We start from the raw sequence: 21,698 nt of genomic DNA on the forward strand, positions 1-21,698 counted from the left end.
TCCCCCCCACCCCCCACCCACCATTAGGCTTGTCATGGTGTGTTTTAGATAAATTATTTATTAATAATTAATTCAAAGATAATTTCTAAATGAGTTTCAATGAATTAATTGTGTGTTAATTAAATTATTTGAAAACATAGATGGTGAAATAGAATGACAAAGTTTTGATTATTATTCTTAAAGGATGAGACCAAATGATTGGTGAGGATTTTTACATTAAAACAGTCCTTATTCTCTCATTTATTTATACAGTATTTTACTGGTTTTTCCGAGCTAATTCTGTTGTCTTTAATTTTTATTCCTTTTGAATTGCTTATTAATTGGGGTGACCTACGTTTTAAAAAGTTTTATTAACTAGTAGTGGCGAGATGTTGATGTCTTTAGGAATGCATAGGAGTTAATGAGTAGCATAAAAGAGCAGAAAATCAGGAGAATCTTTTTAAGCTGTTACAATATTCTCAGCTGCAATAGTATTGTGTCCAATTATGAATATGACATTTAAAAAAGTATTAGTATTCTAAAGGCATTTGAAAAGAGTGTGGAGTAATAATGGCAGAGGATCAGGGAACTATGTAAAGGTTAAAGAGAAACTGACAAGTTTTATAAAGTTACAAACTTTTTCCTTGGGGAAACAGATTTATAATAATTGGCAAAAGACCAGAATGGATTTGAGGATATTTGATTTATGCAATGTGTTATGTTCCAGAAAGCACTTACTGAAAGGGTACTAAAAGTAAATTGAATGTTAACCTTCAGAAGTGAACTTGACAAACACTTGAAAAGGAAAAAAAATTACATAGCTTAAGAGAAAGAGCAAAGTGTGGAGAACAAAGTAGCACTTTCTGGGGGACAGAAAGGGCACTAGAGCTAAAAGTGCTTTTGTCTAAAACATCAAGAATGGGACATTTTGCAACAAACCCAGATCACTTAATGATCTCAGCCCCTACCCATCATGAATTCTGCTTCTCCATTTTCCACTTTTTGACTCCTTTCCTCCACACAAAAATGTCTTAGAAGTCCACTTCCCTTCCATCCTGAAACTTTCTTTTTGCCTCTGCTGGGCGTGAAGTATCACATGGTTTCAAGTGCGGAAATGTCCAATGCCTATTCAAAGTTCAAAGTAAGTTTATTATCAAAGTACAAAGATCTCACCATATAGTACCCTGAGATTCATTTTCCTGTCAGTGTACTCAATTAATCCATAATAGAATCAGTGAAAGACCATGGCAACTGAGCATTCAACCGTTGTGCAAAAGACATAGATTGCAAATACAAAAAGAAAGAAATAATTAAGCAATAAATATCAAAACATGAATTAAAAAGTCTTGAGAGTGAGTCAATAGCTTGTGGGAAAACTTCAGTGATGGGGCAAGTGAAGTTATCCAACCTTTGTTTCAAGAGCCTGATGGTTGAGGGGTAGTAACTGTTCCTGAACCTGGGGGTGTGAATCCTGAGGCTCTTGCACCTTCTTCCTAATGCAGCAGCGAGAAGGGAGCATGATCTGGGTGGTAGGAGTCCGTGATGATGGATACTGCTTTCCTGCAACAACACTTCATGTAGATATGCTCAATGGTGGGGAGGGCTTTACCGGTGATGGACTGGGCCGTATCCACTACTTTTTGTAGGGTTTTCCATTCAAGGGCATTGGTGTTTCCATACCAGGTTGTAATGCAGCCAGTCAATCTCCACCACACATCTATAGAAGTTTGTCAAAGTTTTAGATGTCATGGAGACAAATCTGAGAAGAGGCATGGTGAATACAAAACTAAAGCTGTTATATTTCAATTTGCATGCATGTGAAACAAGGTAGCTGAGATTGTAGCACAGTTAGAAATTGGCAAGTACAATCTGAGTCGAGGTTGGAAGAAGACCACTGCTGGAAGCTAAACACCCAAAGATTTAAAATATCTTTAAATATACTTACTTACTGCCTGTTACACCACTGGCATTTAGAGCAGCAATAAAGGTCCTCCATCTTGTCTGCCCATACAGTCACACACAGATAAAGAAGGATTCTTCATTGCTGTTTTCATACCATTTTCACCTATAAGGGTTGTTAGCCCTGAGCTGAACCCTCAAACCTGGAAGACCAGTACATCCACTCTTAGTCTGGCCTCTACACTGCAACCTGTTTGGCATGGCTGATCCTACCAAGAGCCAAAGCACAGGGCCCTGACTCCAGTCAACATAGATCTCTAGATCACAGTGGCACACAAGCCACCAAACCCTACAACAAAGTTGTGGTCCCTTGGAGGATCCTTGAAATTAGCCTCTAAATATTTTCGCTTAACTAAATTTAGCAAGTCTCTGTTTCTTCATTTTTTCTAAGTACTCTCACCCAAGTCATTCCTCAAAATCCCAGTCTTTCTTATATTTGATATGTACAGTATTTTTTTGCTATTAACTTTTAAATAAATTGGTAAGTTAGTTAATTGGTTTATGATTGTCACGTGCACTGAGGTATAGTGAAAATTTTTGAATGGTACAATTCATACATATCAATTTCAATACAACAGTGTATTGAGATAGTACAAGGTAAAACAATCACAGACTGTAGAATCAAGTGTTACAGTTCCAGAGAAAGTGCAGTACAGGTGGACAATAAGGCACAAGGCACAATGAGTGAGACTGAAGTCAAGAATCCATTTTATCATACTAGGGAACCATTGAGTAGTCTTTTTAACAGCAAGATAGAAGTTATCCTCTAGCCTGTTGGTGTTTTCAGCCTTTTGTATCATCTGCCAGTGGGAAAGAGGGGAAGACTATCTGGAGTAGATGAGGCCTTTGATTATGCAGGCTGCTTTACCAAGGCAGGGAAGCTGGTTTCCATGATGTACTGAGTGTGTCCATCATTCTCTGCAGATTCTTGCATCTCTATTTGTTACAATAAACTTTTTTCTCATTTACCATTTTTTTCATGTTGCTGTTGTCTGCCTGGTCCACTAGATGTCCACTTTTCCTTGCATCTCTCATCTCTTGTTGACTTTAGTTGTTTCATTTATAACTGTAGCTACCCCTGTTTGTAAGTTATATTGATTTTCTATTGGAGCCATTGCATATAAATACTTCCATATGTTTATCCACTATAATTTTCACACCACTATGGATTTGTTTATTCCACGTTCCTTTGAAATTTGACTTGTGTGCACTTCACTCTTTCAAACTTAATGCCATATTCACCCATGTTATCCTTGCAAGTTGTAACCTGGAAGTAACATCCACCTTCTATGTCAAATATGTCAGATTTACAACAAATGGACAATTATTGAAAAGGCACTAAGACACAGTGACTTAATTTTCAAAAAGAGGCTGGAAATCTCTGCATAAATGCTTTGTGGTCATGACTCTTATTATACAAAACAAGTTCTAATATTCCTTTACTGATTTGGAAGTGGCGAACTAACTTGAAATAATAGATTCGATAAATATTTTATGAGTTAGAAATCCTTGAATGTACTTTTGGGTTATTTAGACTAATCTGTTTTCTTCTTATGTGATCTCCCATTAGACACAGACTCAGTGGAACTATTGTTTTTATAACCTTTGTCCAATTTAACCTGTTGACCTTTTTCCTCTGCACCACTTCAATGTATCAGATAATTCATATGCTGGGTTTACACATGATGACCTACAACTGGTGAATTAGATGGTCAAGGCTACTATCCACCTCTAGTGAAGCAATCGCAGTTATAGTATCAAGCCAAATTTCAGCATGTTGTTACCACAATGTTTGAGCTTTGACATAAAACACACCATAGATGTTTGCTCTTCATCTAAAACTCCTCATACTTATGTATGTTAATGTGTTTCCTCAAGTATCATCAGTTAAGTAGATTCTTAAAATTTCTCCCACACGCAGAGTATCTTTTTACATTAGATATTCAGTACTGGTAGGATACTTTCATTCAGCAACCCACTGCAAATTCAAATTTAAAATATAGTAAACAGTTGACATTCATGTCTGAGTTTAATTCTTTTCTGTTTTATTTATCTAGCAAAGTTTGTTGACAATGGAGCAGATAGTGTCAGTGGAAGAGACTCAGATTAAAGATAAGAAATGTATCCTCCTGCGGATTAAGGGAGGAAAACAATTCGTGTTGCAGTGTGAGGTAAGTGTTTCTCCGGAGGTTAGGGAGGTTTAGAGATGACTGATATGTTTTATTACACTGGACAGGCAAACACTCCCAAGGGAGGAGGAACAAGGCATTGAATACATTCCAGCTACCTTCAATTTAGTTTACTTTTTCATTTTCCAAATGCTTTTTTCATGTCAGTTTTCTTCAAAGAAAAGTTGAATTGCGACAATCCCGATCATTAAGATCTTTGAAAATAATTCTTAACTATAAATAATATGTCAGTCAATTTTGCCAAAATTTTGTTCACGCAGAAAATTTGGTTCCGTAACCAGTAAGGGTTTTCTGAGAAGAACTAAATTTGATACTTTTCATTTCTAGAACGGGAGTCCCACTGGTGGGGGGAGATAGAAGGTAGAGTTTGAGATGTAGGTAGATGGTTTAGTGCATTTTATTTGAATAAACAGTGGATTCTAATTATTTTGTTATTTTTATCCACCAATGAAACTTGATAGTGGCAATAGAGCAATTTGGAAAGGCAGAATGCCAGAGCAGAGGAAGTATTCTAAAGGTAGGATGACACAACCATGGCTGACAAGGAAGCCAGGGACACCATAAAAGCCAAAGAGGGGGCATATAAAGAGCACAAATTAGTGGGAAGTTAGAGGATTGGGGAATTTTTGAAAACCAACAAAAGACAACTAAAAAAAACTAAGGGGGGGGGAAGGTGAAAATGAAGGTAAGCTAGCTAATACTATTAAAAATTATACCAAAAGTATTTTCAGATGTGTAAAGAGTAAAAGAGAGGCAAGAGTTGATATTAGACCACTGAAAAATGATGCTGGAGAGAGAATAATGGTGGGACAAGGAAATGTTGTCAAACTGAGTAAGTATTTTGCATCTGTCTTCATTGTGAAAGGCACTAGCAATATGATGGAAGTGTTAAGGGTCAGATGTAAGTATGGCTGCTATTACTAGGGAGATGATGCTTAGGAAACTGAAAGATCGGAAGGTTGATAAGTCAGCTGGACCTGATGGACTACACCCAAGGGTTCTAAAAGAAGAGCTGAAGAAATTGAGGAGGCGTTAGTAATGATCTTTAAAGTATCATTAGTTTCTGGCATGGTTCCCAAGGACTGGTAGATTGCAAATATCACTCAACTCTTCAAGAAGGGAAGGAGGCAGAAGAAAGGAAATTATAGGCCAGTTAGTCTGTCCTCAATGGCTGGGAAGATGTTGGAGTCAATTGTTAAGAAAGTGGTTTTGGGGTAGTTGGAGGCATATGACAAAATAGGCCAAAGTCAGCATGGTTTCCTTAAGGGAAAATCATGGCAGACAAATAGTTGGAATTCTTTGAATACAAAGGAGAATTGGTGGATCTGTGTACTTGGATTTTCAGAAGGCCTTTTGACAAGGTGCTGCACGTCAGGCTGCTTAACAAGAGAAGAGCACAGGGTATTACAGGAAAGGTATTGGCATGGATAGAGCATTGACTGATTGGCAGCAGGCAAAGAGTGGGAATAAAGGGATCCTTTTCAGATTGGTTACTGGCGAGTGGTATTGTTCTACAGGGGTCTTTGTTGGGACCGCTTCTTTTTATGTTACATGTCAGTGATATGGATGATGAAATTGATGTCTTGGTGGTCAAGCCTGCGGGCGATATGAAGATAGGTGGAGGGGCAGGTAGTGCTGAGGGAACAGAGAGGCGGCAGAAGGACTTAGACAGATTAGGAGAATGGGCAATGTCAGGAAGAGCATGGTCATGAACTTTGGTAGAAGGACTAAAACCATAGACTATTTTTTAACAGGGAGGAAATTCAGAATTCCGAAGTGCAAAGGGGTTTGAGAGTTCTCATGCAGGATTTCCTAAAGGTTAATTTGCATTTTGAGTCAGTAGTGAGGAAGTTAGCATTCATTTCACAGGGACCAGAATATAAAAGCAAGGGTGTAATGCTGAGGCTTTATAAGGCGCTGCTGAGGCCTCAGAGTATTGTGAGTGGTTTTGAGCCCCTTGTATACGAAAGGATGTGCTTAACATTGGAGAAGCTTCAGTGGAGGTTCATGAGAGTTGATTCCGGGAACGAAAGGTTATCACTTGAGCAGCACTTGAAGGCTCTGGGCCTGTACTTGGAAGAATTTAGAAGAACTAGGGGGGAATCTTATTGAAACATATTGAATGTTGAAAGGCCTAGATAGAGCAGATGTGAAGGATATGTTTCCTTTCGTGGAGGAGTGTAGGACAAGTAGATACAGACTTCAAAATAGAGGGATGCCATTCAGAACAGAGATGAGGAGCAGTTTCTTCAGCCAGAGGGTGGCGAGTCTGTGGAATTCATTGCAGGAGAATGGGGTTGAGAGGGAAATGGATTAGACATGATGAAATGGCACAGCAGAGTCAGTGGGCTGAATGGCCTCATTCTGCTCCTATATGTTATGGTCTAAAAGTTAGTTCTGCAGAATTCACATATTAATTTTGTTTGCTTTAAGAAAGTTGCATGTAGTTGTATAATTGCTCGTATAAACTATTGATCAAATCTGTGGGATGTGCTGTTGGTGCAGGATCAGGTAAATAAAGGATCAGACAAAAAGCTAGACTGAAATGCCTCTCACAATTAAATAAATTGCCCCAACTATCAAATGAACAACTCAAATAAGGAATAAGAACGTTTCATGATTGTAAAACTAATAACTTTCGTCTAGGTTTTAGAAAGATTCGCTGAAGAAAATTAGGAAATTCATCTAAAGGCTTCCACTTATCTCCTTGCACTTCCTTTTTGTTCTTTTTTCAGAGTGATCCAGAGTTTATTCAATGGAAGAAAGAATTAACGGAAGCCTTCAATGAGGCTCAGAGGGTCCTGCGGAGAGCCCCTAAGGTGCTGAACAAGTCACGTTCAGCAGTGGTAGAGCTGACCAAACCCCCTCTCAGCCACAGGAACAGCAACGGGCTTTAGAAGAGAGCACTTGCGTGTGAGTGGGGGAACAGAAACAAGAGACCTGAGGATGGTTTTGTGCAACTACTTCTATATCACCTCGTACGTGGTCCAGCGTGTTGTTATTAGTTAATTATATGATCCCACAAAACAGGGTATATATATATGTATAGATATCTGTATATCTATATCTATATATATGCATACGTGTATGTATATATGAATGTAAGACTTTCAGAGCAGTTTGGCTGTTTATTTTCTATTGGAAGTATTGATGAACGAGTGTAGCACCTGTTAACTGCAACCACAGTGATCGCTGTGGTTAATGAGCCAACTCCACAGGAATGGACTGGAGGATGTTGCCAAATAATTTTGGAGAATTTATTTTGTCATGCGTCATTGCGCCCTGGTGGTGTTCTTTGCTTCATATCGGAGGGTCGAAGGAACTTTCACGTACAAAGCAAGTGGTTGACTGGACGTGCGTTTCAGTCACTGATTCGCTCAACTTTAATTTGCTCCTGGACTCCAGCATATCACAAAGGACATTGACACATATCGGTGGTCCATCCGTCCGTCAACATGGTTCCTCTGCTATCAAAATGTAATTTGGTGGCACGTTCTGTCACCATTGCGGCGTGTGCCAATCATCATCATCACCTGTCCTGGGTTTCAAACTTAGTGTCTTGCCTCATATCTCTACCAGCTACTTCTTTTCATGTGTGCCCAATATTGGGTGACTGTAGACATCATTTGGAAGACGGATTATTTTATCTCCATGGTAACCAGGTGCCAATTCATTTCTTGGTTTCCAGAGCAGTTACATTTGATCCTAGTTACACAGACTGTGAAAAACAATGGTGCGTTGGTGCTTAATTCCCTCCACCCTGTCTCATATCCCTGCTGATTGTAACGTTTCTATGAAAGCCAAGAGAATGATTGCGACCACACTGGATTACCAGATTTCCAATGTGTTAATACCGCTATCTCTCAGCAGTTGTTAAGTTTTCATGGCTACTTGGATGTTGCTTTGTGGCCTGTTTTATTAATAGGATTTCACAGGTTGCTAGGTGACAACACTGTCACACTTCATTGTCAAGTTTCCATGGATAACGAATGACAATATATGGCTCAGTGTGTTTTGCTAAGTGTCTATGGTTGCAGGATATATAACTGTAGTTACTGATTCATGCCCTATTCTGCTTCTGTGATGCCTGGTTCCAGCCATAGACTATTCTGCTACTGTTGGGCAGTTTTCAGTTACTGTACATAATTGGATGCTGATCTATGATTTAGTTTGTTCCTGGCTTCCCTCAACACAAATATTGATCCAGAATGACCGGATTCCATTCCATCATTAACTACTTATCCTAGTTTGAAGGATTTTGAAATTATTGTGTTGATGGGATATCAACCCACAATCCATCCCAAATCCTTTACTTCAGTGCAATAAAAATATTTAGGAATCCCTGCATTCTACAACACTTCTGATCCACATAGCACATAATTTGTTTGTAAAGTCTTTGCCCCGTTCCCACCATGAAGTGCAAAGTGCCAATGGACTTTACAAATTAACGAAGATTTAAAACAATGATTTAAGAGAGAGTGAAATATTTATCATAGATATTACTGTGCAAGTGTACATATGTTTAAAAAAACTAATATACCAAGAATTCATGATAACAATGAGAAAATCTTAAAATGGTGATTACGTAGCATGAGTTGCTTTATCAACATGTCTTCTATGAACAGTGACAATGTATTATTACATCTTATTAATTGATCAGTTGCAACAAGGGTCAGCTATTAATCCGAATTTAGGGAGCAACATCAAGTCTTTTTTGTTGTATTTTGTTTTAGTTACAGTACCACTAAAATGTTTAAACCTCATATTTTGACTGTAAAAAATACAACAGTGGTGTGTATAGTATTTTCTGGTTATATTTGCTTTTTGGACTACTACATTTAGTGCGTACTGAAAAATAATAACAACGAGGACAGGATTTGGCTCAAAATGTACCACAACTACTGCCATGGCTTACTGCTTCAATAGACGGGAGGCTCAGAGAACAGAAAACATGAGAGGACTGAGACCTGAACAGATTGAGATCTTAATAAGGAGTTCACTTGCTACATCAAATGATGCCATTGGCTTCTTCTTTAAACCAATGTTGGATATTTGTCAGAAGGGCTCAAGGTTGAATCCAGAGAGGGGTTTAGGTGCCAGTTGTGAGTTTAACTAATTGGTCGGTTGATGCTGAAAATGTAAAGTGAAATCTGGTAAACATTTCTCACCCTTCAGAAATCTGCTTCTTCCCTATTTTATCTTCCTGTTTTCTTGTTTCCTCTTTTCTCTCTCCCAGCCGCCCATCTCCCATATCCCTCAAATAGGCACACACCGGTTTACTCTGCTCCTCAGTGTCACTCAATGTTGAAACAGCATTAGTGCTCATTTCCTCAGACAGATGATAGTTTTATTTTGCTCATAAATTGAAAATACTTTTAAGACTTTTGTAATATCATTACCTTTGAACATTATGAAGAGGATACTGATGTTAATAATTTCTTTCTTAAAAAGAGATATACACATGTTCAATCTTACCATGTCTCCTTACATAAAAAAGCATGCAAATACAAAATAATGTCAACTGATTCAACCTATTAGTTTTACAATTCAACTATCCCCTAATTTTACATTGTTGTAGGAGCTGTATTTGATAATGCACTTTAAATTTCATAGTTCTATTTTTTGTTCAGAAATTTTTAATCTATTCAGAATATTAAGCATTATCAAAGGTATAGTGGAGGAAAGTTGTGTTGATATAGATGATTAGCCATGATCTTGATTGGCAGAGCAGGAAAGAGGAGTCAGATGTCTTTGAGTTTATGAAATAACTCCTTAAAGTCCTATCCTTTAATCTATTTTCCCAGTTCACCATAGCCAAATCCATCTTGTGCCATTCTAACTGCCCTTATTTAAGCTTAGGACAGTAGTTTGAGACCCAAGTAGTTTCACCTTCAAACTGAATTTATAGTTTCACTGTGCTATGTTAATTCTTTTATTTGGGATCCTTTACTGTGAGGTTATTAATTAAGTAATCCAGTTGTGTTACAGAATAATACATCTGAAGTTACCTAAACCCTGGTTCCTCAACGTATTGCTCTGAGAAGCCATCTTGAATAAACTCAATGAACTCAACTTCAAGGCTACTCCTGACAATTTTAATTTGTCCAACCCATTCTTTTTACAGAATCTTCTTAAAAGCCCCCATTATTTCTTAATTTATATTCTGTCCTACAAAACAGCTACTGTTAAAGAGACTGCTTCTACACTTGGCAATAACTTCTTCCCCTTACTGTATCTTATCAACATCAATATTGATTGTGCACCATATCCTTCTGAGACAATTTCATTTTCAACAGTTGCCCTGATATTATGTTTTATTAACTGAGGCATCCAATCCCTTTTCCTTGTTATATGAACTTCAAAGATGCCAAATATTTCTGTATATTCATTTCCAAGCTTTGATTGCTTTTCAACCACCTCAGTAAGGATGCATATCCATATATTTACTGTATATTTATGCAGTAAACTCATCTATCTTGTTTCCAAAGCTGCATGCATTTAGATAAAGAGTATTTAATTTTACCTTATCATTTATCCTCATGATGCTGCACTAATCCTCATATCTCTGTTCCAGTGCAACCCAAAAATAATTGTCAGCAACCTGAAGCCCTTTCTCCTGCACCACCTCAACAGCTACACATTCTTCTGCAGTATTTTTCTCTTTCTGTACTCAATAACATGCTGGATGATAGTAAGATTACTATTTTGAAGTCCTGCCTTTTGACCTCCATTCATGTTCCCTGAACTTTACCTGTAGGACCACCATCCCTCTTCCTCCGTTGTCAACTGACCATGATACGGTGAGGTTCATACAATAAATGTGTTAATCAAATATTAATAATTCACAGTGCAAGTATTATGTGTTAAATATATGACCAACAGGAGGTTGAAAAATAATCTCAGAACATCAGAGGTGGTAAAATTGCATTTTGGGCATTCAGTTCCCCCGTTGGAGGTCACATACAGCTGGTTTTGTGACGAATTCCATGCATATATTTAAAAAATCCATCCCTCCAGAGTCATTCCACAAGTGTGCTCAAAAGTGGTGGCCAAAGAAAGGAAAGAAGTTAAAGCCAAATGCATGCAGGTAAATAGTGTGTGAGAGTATAAATGAAACCTGCAAAATAGTTTGTGAGGCAGCTGTTAAAAGATGCTTTATGAAAGATTTCTAAGGTAAGATTTGTGAAGTTAAGGAACTTCAGTTAATGGCAGAAGTACAAAAACTAACCTTTTCTAGTCAGTAGAAGAACTTAAGAGACATCTGTAAATTGAAAATATCCTTAAACTAGGGCAGTGGAAAGATAGACTATGCCATTAAATGTAACTATTAAAACTGTTATAATTCCTTAGTATCTCCTAATAATTATGCAAGCTTAGGTATGTTTTCTGAGATGTTTTGAAACCAATTGCATCCTGCTCAAATGACCAACTATTGTGTTCTGTCTAACCCACTTACATTTTATTTATACAGTATTCTTACTGATTTTTATCTTCTGAATGTGCCCTCACAAGGCACAATACTGACAGTGCATAAGTATGAACGTTCTCAAACACTGCCAATAAATTTTCAGTTAATGAAGTCTCGTTTAACCTGTATTTAAATTTAAGCTAAAGGCGCTTAAAAACAAATGGAAATCACTGCCTACAGTGATTTCTATTTATTTTCCCAGCCGTAATGGAGTTGGCCCTGATATTCCTTTACTGCTTTATCCATATTGATCCTCCTCCTATCATATTTTAAATATTTTTTACTTCAAGATTTCATTGATTTCCAATAATTGGTCATTATCGCTGATCCAAATCTTCTTGAAAGAGAACTTTTTCAAATTTTAGATGTTATGCCTATAATTTTCAATAACAAACATTCTTAGTCATTTTGTGACTAATAAGTAGATGTAAATGTTATTTAGCTATTTTTATAATTTAATATCTTTTAATATATATTTCCACTTTTAAGTGGATTTGTTTTGATATCACTGTCCGGGTAGTTTAGGTGAAATGATTAGGTACAGCTGCAGGGAGGTCAGAATTTCCAGTGATATCAGACTCTGGTCCTGCTGATCCATTATCTGAATTTGTTCATTGAGTTAGTACTGCTTAACTAATTGTGAAATTTGATGACATGAGGGGAGAAATGTTGTTGAGGGAGTGGAAATACCATGTGTGAAAATGGCAGTTTTATAAATATTATTTGAAATTGCAAAAAAATTACAGATAATTAAAAAGTACTTTATGTGGGCATGTTTCCTCCTCTCTTACAGGATATAGCACCTGTTGTTTTGTTATCTGCTGAAGTACTCTGGGCCTTAGCCGCCATACCAAAATCTATTGGCCAGTTTACTGAAGAAAACATTTTTAAAGTTTGTCCACTAAAATTGATGAGTACATTTAAGAGTCATGGTAGGAAAGAAAAGTAGCACATTTCATGTTGAAGGATACAAGTGTCACCTGGGTGGAATCCACCAATTTGTCAGAAAATTATTATTTGGGTCTCCTCTTCCCAAGTGATTACTGCAATCCTTTTTAATGAAGGGGAATTAACCATATCATCTTCACATTCTAACCTCAATCCCAAAGAACATATACTCTACTTCCTAGAAAGAAAACCAAGTTACCTTCAAGCCACAATCTAATCGTTTTGGGATCCACAGCCGCCTGCTTTACCTTACTCACCAGCTATCAGTGACCTACCTTGTTAATGCTGTACGTGGAGTTATGCTGTTCAGATTACCCTGCTGCTATACTTGCTATTATTCTGCAAGCTGGGACACCTATGTTTAAATTATAATTTTAAAATAAGTGGTCAAACCTGAGATAAATTTACTATAAACTACGATTTAGGAAATGGATATCAAATGAAGAGAAGATTGCCATTGCTGAAATACTGGAATTAATAAACAGTTTAGTCAGCAACTGTAAACTCAATATGTAGGTTACGGTTTGTGAGATAAGTTTACCATCAGTTCAGAGCATTAACATTAAAGAAGATTCAGTGCAAATATACAGTAAAATGATAATATTCTGTTTCCCCGCACCGTTAAAATTCATAAAGGATGTAATTTCAAAGCTTTATCATTAGTCTTTGAGTTCTGAAATGCAATAATCCCACTGGCTGCCATGCAGATTGTTCTAATTCCTCAACAATCTGAGTGACATACACTTTTGAATAATCATTCAAATTTCAAAACTACTCATACTTATCTTACTTCTATTTACTGATAAATAAAGCTGGATAAATAAAGAATTTGTAAAAATCAAACTTATCTATGGAATCCTCAGAAAATGTAGCTCTTCCTGTTGTACATTTCATTTGGTTGCCTTGCATCCTGTCAATACTTCTCACAGGTTGGCAAATGTACATGCATGCTTATTATTATCACATGTACTGAGATACAATGAATTCCAAATGTTGGTGAGGAAAATTCTGTGGAAGTAGTCTGAAAGGCAATGTGGGAGTTAACAGAATCAAAATGCGAGGAAAAATAACCAGCCATCTGTTCCTTCAGTGGTATTTCTGAAGGTTTTAAATCTGTGATTTAGCCAAATGAGCTCTCCTTCAATTTGCACTAAGTCAATTACAAGTTTTGATTCTTTAAAAAAGGAGCCAAAAGTTAGTCTGGAATAATTTTCACTCACAGGCATAGCAAGTGGATGCTAACTCCAAACAAGTAAGCATTTATGAGATACATCTCTGAGTAAGTGCTTCCCTTCTCCATGTTTACTCCTTCTGATCATATAATACTCCTTATTCATGTAGATCTGCCATGCACAACTACTTCGTCACCCTGCAGGCAGGCAATATAACAGTAATCAAGTGACAATCCTGGAAAGTTTGATAAACCAATCACTGAGTCTACGGAAGTGTGAGGGTCCTTTAGTAAAAGTCAATTTTTAATTATGTTCTTTGTGAAATTCATATTTTTGGGCCTCTATAATGAAGCAATGATTTATGGCACCAGTTTGTGGTAAATTTTGTGCTTTTTGGGTCTTTGCACAATGAATAAATTGATTCATTCAGAAATTTGTAATTATCGTTAGCTCGATAAGGTTTATTTTAACTTTAAAATCGTATTTTTGCACCAGTTTTCAGGGATGTGAAAGAAGCTGCTTTGCATTAATGAGGCTGTCTAAATCGGGTTAATTCCTGTACTTTTTTTACTGCTGAAGAAATGCTTTAAGGATGTATTGGGAGTTGCAGCATTTCTAGTGGTGGCCTACGTGGTTTAAAAGTCAGCTCCTTTATCCCCATTGCTGAACCCAGGGTTCAAAAATCGAGGCTCCATGAAGCAAGGATTAAGCTTGGGTTGGTGGCTGGGGGAAAGAGGGACTATTTCAGGTAGGGAAGATTGTCAGCCATTGTGCTTGAGCTGTTGATTCTTGTATTATTTAACAAATGTGTTTCACATAATTTCTGAGCATGTCTAAGCTTGGTCCTGGAGATCCAGCCATGCTCCCATTTATGCCCATGACAATCAACCTGCAGCACATTGGAGGCTCTTGGAAAGAAGCTCCAGGAAATTTGGGCTCAGGGGTGTGCACATTCTATTGTTTATCATTGAAGTTTTTGATTTGATTGCAGTTGAATTTCCACAAAGAACGTGGCTGGTTTGTAATCAAGATTGTTTAATTTAAAACAAATGAGAGAACGATCCATTGGTAGCATTTAACTTAGGACATAATTAAAAGAAACTATGTAAAAGTTGTTTGAAGCTCAGTTTGTATCAAGATTGCCCATCATCTAACCCTTTGTCATTTATTTGGGTCAATTATATAACAAAAAAAAAGGTGCAGAGCACCAGGGCTGAAATGATCCAGGGATAGGCTTGTCTACAGTTGTGTCCAACAGGACACTTGCATCAAAAATGTACATGTGGTACAAGCCCACATTAGCCCCCACGAAGATATGCTGCATCTTCAACTTCTATACTGTGCTTGAATTTTAAAAAAAGAAAAAAATGTTTTTTAAGCTTTTGTCTATTGACTGAATCTTGTTGTTATTATGTCAAACAATGTGTATATAGTCTGGAAAAAAAAAGAAGCATCTTATTTACAGAATGTCTGACCTCTTCCCTCCCTTTCTCCCTGTTCATTGACCCTCCGGTCTTCAATCTGCATCTTTTCCAAAAGTGTCTACCTTACTGTGTAATGGATTCAGCTGTAATTTTTTTTTTTGGTGGCATGAACTTGGATGAACTATCTTCAGTGTAAAATTCAAAATCGGTGGTGGGGGGGGTAGGGACAAGAAAGACATGTTATGTTATTTATTTGTGAAACTGTCCGTTTGACATCATTGTGACATTCTGACATTCCAAACTGAACTCTTGTCTGAATTATTACTGTGCATGTGGTCATATTTTATTGCTTCTCTGATTCTTTTGAATCTTCTTATCTGATGTTCCTATGAATTCAAGTGTGGAGATTCAAACAGACATTATCTCCTCTGGTGGAACACTTAGTAAAGGCAGCATGAAACTAAGCCATCCTTAGGAACAGGAGGAGACATTTGAGTCCCTCAACTTTGTTCTGCCTCCTGTCATTCAGTGAGGCAAGATCAATCCACCTATTTAGGTCTGATTGCCATTCACTAGCAAAATCCATCCTTCCTATTTATGTAGATTAATTAAGATAGCATCTGCTACTTTCTTAAGGGGTTCCAATTTATTTCCTCCAAATAGAAACAATGGTTCCATTTCCTGTTTCTGCAGAATGACTTGATCTGAGCCAGTATGGCAGTTGAGACTCTTTGGCTTGGAAAAGGAACAAGCCAAAACCACCCCTTTGAAGTACTTTCCAGTGATTGCCCTCTGGAAAGTAGATTGTGGGTGTTGTAAAGAATTGGGCTTGATTGTGTATCTTCCTGTCCTGGATATTAAGAGCGGCCACTTAGCTAATTTAGTTGGGGGATATTAGCCCCTAATGGAAGGGTATCCCAGGATTTTTTCAGAAGCGGAGAGAAAAGTGAAAGAAAAAGATTTTGTATACTTCCATGTGAAATATGGCATTTTATCATAATAATGCCTGCACCTTCCAAGCTAAATGGAGTGCCTCACCATTGGTTTTATAAAGGTGGTATTGATGAGATTTATATTTATAAAGCACCTTATCACGTTGACAAATTTCAAAGAACTTTACCAAATTGATGACTGTTGGAGCACAGTGACTCATGAATGCAATTGTCAGTTTTGTGTACTGAATTAGAAGAGTATTCTGTCTGCAGCTAGCAGGGGTGAAAATGTAATCTTTTAAAGCGTTAGGCTGCCTGCAATGCAATTCCTCAACTTGGTCCATGGATCACTTGCGCTGCCTATTAATTTAGGCGGCAACAATCCTGCTTAAAATGATTACCGGGCCACATTTCGATAAAAGTAAGTGCTAATCTAATTGGTATAGTGGATACTATTCTCCCTCAGTTAAAATTGAAGTGTTATTACATACAAGCTCCTTCCACATTTGTCCCACAACTGTTAGTCTACTTGTTTGTTGAAACTCATCTACATTTGTTGTGTACTTCGTTTCAGAATTTAAATGCTGCACCATTCATCACATCAATGTTTCTTATTTCAATCTTAAGCAGAATGAGTTGAAATCCTTTTTTCAGTATCTTCCATGTTAGCACAAATGCAACACCATAGTTTCCATTTTGTTGAGCTGTATATTTCAATAAATCATTTCATATTTTTTCACTAAGGTAATGGTTCTTGTAAAGAGAGATTGTGCTTATTGTTACCAGGGTTGTTCTTTTCAATTAACACTCCAAAAGAAGCATACATACTTTTGAAAGACATTGTTAGTGAATGTAATCATCATAGTTTACGCCACCATGCCAGTGTTTGTTCTTAATAAGTGTTTGCACTCTTTATAGAAGTGTTTTGCTGTGTAGCACAGCACGACTGGGAATTTATTTACATTAATTTCAATATCATGAGGGTTTACAATTGCAGATTACCAGTTTTATAAGAAATTGAAATGGTTAGTTTTGCCACCCATGTATAAAATATTGTCTGATTAACAGTATTGCTCAGATTTTGCTATTGCTAGCAGCAGCTTCTAGGGAAGATTTGGTTGCAGGGGTGAGATTGTAATCTACCAGCAATAGGGAAGTTTGGACCAATAAATAATTCTGTAGCTCACATTAATCAGATCCTGTCTTTCCCTATTGTACAGCAAGAAGTCAAGTAATGTACTTCTGTAAAATTAGTGATACCCAAAACTTAATAAGCTGACACCATTAAAGCTTAAGGGACTAAAGCAGAAGGCAACAGGTCAAAAAATAGATATCAAAAAGAGGTAAAACATTGCGCAACAGGAGGATGCCTGCCTTTATCACTTTTTAGTTAATATTTCACATTCGTGAGATATAAATGGAAGGTCACCATTATATAGACACAATCATTCATCTGGATGTTAAGTAATTAAAATGTCCACTTGACTACAAATGGTTTAGATTGACAGCCCAGTATATCAAAGAAGGAACTGCTTTTCATATGATTCATTAGTTGCCTCAAACAAAAACGTGGCACCATTACAAAGGGGAATTAACCCCTACGTCTTCAACTAATTCCACTAAAATGGATATCTTCATTGTCCCGTTTGTAAGAGTTTTACCCTTGAAAATCGGCCACCATACTTTCTATTATTGCAATATTTCACAAAGTCCACCATTGGCTGTGAGCTGCTTTGGGGCATAGAAAGGAGACGAATGGTACTCTATCACAGAATAAGTTTTATACTGTGGGTAAAATTCCTAGTTTTACCTGGTGTAAGGATCGTGTGCAGGGTAGTAATAAATATATTGTGCCAACAACCTGCTGCAATCTGGGAACTAAAACAGTAGAGTGGTGCAAAGACAGCAAGAAATGCCTGTCCCTTATCTACTCTGCTCCCAATGCAGTAAACGTGCCTTCTGGAGCCCATTATCATTCAGTCTCCTTTAGCCCTAAATGGGAATGGATCCTTACTCTAAACTAGTGAAAATATTGCTGGAGCTTTTTAAGAGGGGAATTCTGAGGAGACCCTGAAAAATCATCAGACCCTCATGAATATTGGGGACTGTATTAGTTTTTATTCTTTTTTCTTGATTTTATGACTTTACAGTATCCCTAAACCAAGCAATTTCAAGAGTTTACACAGCTCTGATTATCTTGATGTTTGCTTCTTTCAGACTATCGTGTCTGATCTTCACTTGGAGGTGATTGGGGATTGATAAATGGAGCATACCAAGTATAAATGTATGCAGTAAATTTACCATGTGCCTTGATCTATCACCAACTAGACTGGGAAACTAGATTGAGATTTATTCTGATATTACTATAAACAATACAAATGTTTATGAATCATGAATGGGGCCCAATGAAAGGGAAATAAATGCACCTTACACGGACATGCATTCGGAACACTGAATTGTGACATTTTAGCTCTAAATTGAAAGAGCAGAGAAACTTCAATCTTAACTGATTAGAGAAATAAACATGGTGCAAATATGGAGGTCACTGTTTTTTGAATAAACATACTGTGTGCTGTAGGTATAGATGACAGAAGGAATTATCTTACTGTGCAACGGTTATGTCAGTAAATAAGGGTATGAAGCTGCCTTTATAAATTTGGGTGTTGCGTGATGGATGCCAGGAAAACCATTGACACCTTCCTCATTGAACATTAACCATTATCCATTGTGGCCCATTGAAATTGTATACAATGACTTCAGAGTTTCATAGTCAGTGAGAAGGGTAATCACAATTGTTCCATTGGTTGTGAAGAATTTTATGATCAAATTGCTTTTATTGTTTTGACTGAGGGATAACTTGACTAAATGTCTATGAGAACTCCCTTGTCCTTCTCCGAACAGGACAAGGTAGCAACAGATTCAAATGATATGGCAGTCTAAGGCTTGTTTAACATTATGTTGAACAGAATTATGGGAAGTACTCATTGGAGTTCATGGACTGCAACCTCCTTACTCAAGGTAAGAACTCTTCAACAGGATAAAGGCTAATAGGAGAAGGAGCTTTAGATCCACGCAGTGAGCATCTAGACCTAGAACGCCTGGCACTAACAATCATCAGCGTGGCTGATTTGATACCAGGAAGACAGTGTTGGGCCTAATATAGTTACAAAACCAAGTATAAACAAAACAAAAAATATTAACAAGTGAAAAATAATAAATCGCAATCAGGGAAGTTGCCTATTAATACTTAATTTCCTTATTCCATTCTTAAAAATCATGGCTTCAAGCACCTCTTGCAATTTAATTCCATATTATAATTTTTCATTGTATTGTGTCTATTTCATTAAATGCCCCACACTCTCCATGTCTCTTCTAACCTGTTTTCTTTTTACTAGTGCACCTTTATCTGAGATTGCAACAATTCATCACACTCATGACCAATGCCCATACTTTGTGGTTCTCCACATCTACAATACTCTCATTGAACCCATGCCTTGCAGGAGAAAATAAATGAAAAATTAATGTATTTATGTGGGATTTCCCTAACAACTGCAGGGCATTTTACATTTCACACCCAATGAATTGTTGAAATCTGTAGCTTAGGAAATACAGCATCCAGCTTCTGGAACACAAAATCTGCCAGAGGAACTCAGTAGGCCAAGCAGCATCAGTTAATGGTGGGAGTTGGAATTGTGGCAGATTTTGTGTTGGTCCGGTTTCCAGCACCTGCAGTCTTGAGTATCCACTTTGTACATGCAGAGTACAACTAAGCAGCGAAGTGAATGACCAGTGATGTTGGTTTGCACTAAATATTAGCTGGACAATGGGGATAAAACTGTAATCTTCTTGAGCAGATGTTCTGAGATTTTTTTTGGTGAGACAAAATGGGTTGTTCATTCAGAATTTCAATTAAAATACTTACAATATGCACCATCCTTTACAGCTGAACCAAGGGGTCACCCTTGATCTTATGCTCAAGTATTTGGAGTGGCACTTGAACAGATACAGACTCAAAGATATGAGTACTTGTCACTTAGACAAAGCTAACACGGAGTGTGTAAACCAAGAAAGATGGAATAAAAGCAGTGAGGAGGAGGTTAAACTGTGTATCATTTCATATATGAATGACAGTATCAATTTTTATGAACTTTCATCAGTAAGTGGGTGTATTTAGATCACTACCTGGAGAGGTTTGCAGATGATAAAACCTTTGGGTACTGATGTGATTGCTGGCAATGGAAGGAAATGATAATACTCAGCAAACATACTGACTGTAGTGGGATGTACATGGCTCAACACTCCAGATAACTTCACAATATCTCAATCTCAATTTTGGCTAATGTTGTTGAGCATTCCCTTTTTCGGCTGTCATTTCCGTTGTGCAAAGTAAGGGAATGATCAATAAGTATCCAACCAAGTACCTATTCTGAATTTTCCTTCCTCCCTTGCATTCTCCATGCTGCCTTTACAATAATCTCAATGTCATTTATGTGCATCCTTCAGTTTAAAAACTCTGGATTTCCTCCTCAAACAATACTGCAAATGACCTAGTGTGACTCAGTGATTCATTCTCCTCTTGTCAATTTAATCCATGATCTTCAATGTTGTTCATTGCTTCTTTCTCTTGAACCTCATAGTGCACCTTTGCAACCCTTATGATAGCATTTCTTTCTGTCCCACCACACTTAGCACGTTTGTGGTGTCTTTTCTTTCCATTACCAGCAATTGTGTCAGTACCCAAAGGTTTCATTATTTGTAAAACTCTCCAGGTAGTTGTCTAAATACACCCACTCACAGATGAAGATCATAAAAATTGATGTTGTTTTAGGTATGCAACATGAAACACAGCTTAAACTCTTCAAGCCTGCCTTTTATTCCACCTTTCTTGGTTTGTTGCTTATTGAAAAACTTACTGATGTTAACCATCACCGAGGTAAGAAACATACTGTTGTAATTTCAGGAAAAATAACAAATCATCCAATCCTCACCCACCTCCTCTGTAATTGATTCAGAGATGAGTTAAGTATGCTTATTCACTTAGTCATATTTTCCAGATTGAGCTTTGACTGGATATCTGAAGCATCACGAAAATGATCCACTCTGTCTTCTAAAAATTGCATCATCTTCCTTCTTCATCACAGGATGATAGAAGCCCTCTTTCATGGCTTTGTCATCTCTAGGCTTCACTTCTCTGATGTACCTATTTCACACCCCCATTTGCGCCATCCCACAAATTTTACAGAATTATTAGGTCAACCTCCTACCCAGCTACAAATTTTAGTTGCTGAAATTGCACTAAGTAAACCTCACACCCATGATTTAAACATCCTTGTTGTGTATCTCAATCTCTCTTTGGACATGCTTCACAGAACCTCTTATTCACAACCTCCAACATTTTTGGACTGAATTACTAGGAATCTTATCCATTACTAATGGACAACTTTTTAGACAAATTGGCCTTCAGAACATTGTTCCCTTCATGAAAAACTCTGCCTCTGCACAAGCCTCTCATTTTTTAAAATAACAATTCATGTCCTAAAGCATTTACACCAGACTCTACAATGATAGTTACATCCATTTTCAATAACATGTTTCCCTATCGCTAGTTAAAGGATTTATCTGCACAG

The 21,698-nt window shown here is 37.2% G+C and overlaps 1 protein-coding gene across 1 annotated transcript in view; it reads left to right on the forward strand.

Moving 5' to 3' along the window:
- Positions 1 to 16,810, forward strand: part of grk3 (G protein-coupled receptor kinase 3) — a 262,680-nt gene extending 245,870 nt beyond the window's left edge. The window contains exons 20-21 of the mRNA XM_059988030.1: positions 3,996 to 4,109; positions 6,863 to 16,810. Of these exons, the coding sequence (XP_059844013.1) occupies positions 3,996 to 4,109; positions 6,863 to 7,024 (276 nt within the window). The 3' untranslated portion in view covers positions 7,025 to 16,810. The remainder of the gene's footprint in view (positions 1 to 3,995; positions 4,110 to 6,862) is intronic.
- Positions 16,811 to 21,698: the final 4,888 nt, after the last annotated feature.

Source organism: Hypanus sabinus, chromosome 13 (assembly GCF_030144855.1).
Source record: "Hypanus sabinus isolate sHypSab1 chromosome 13, sHypSab1.hap1, whole genome shotgun sequence".
NCBI classification, from domain to species: Eukaryota; Metazoa; Chordata; class Chondrichthyes; order Myliobatiformes; family Dasyatidae; genus Hypanus; species Hypanus sabinus.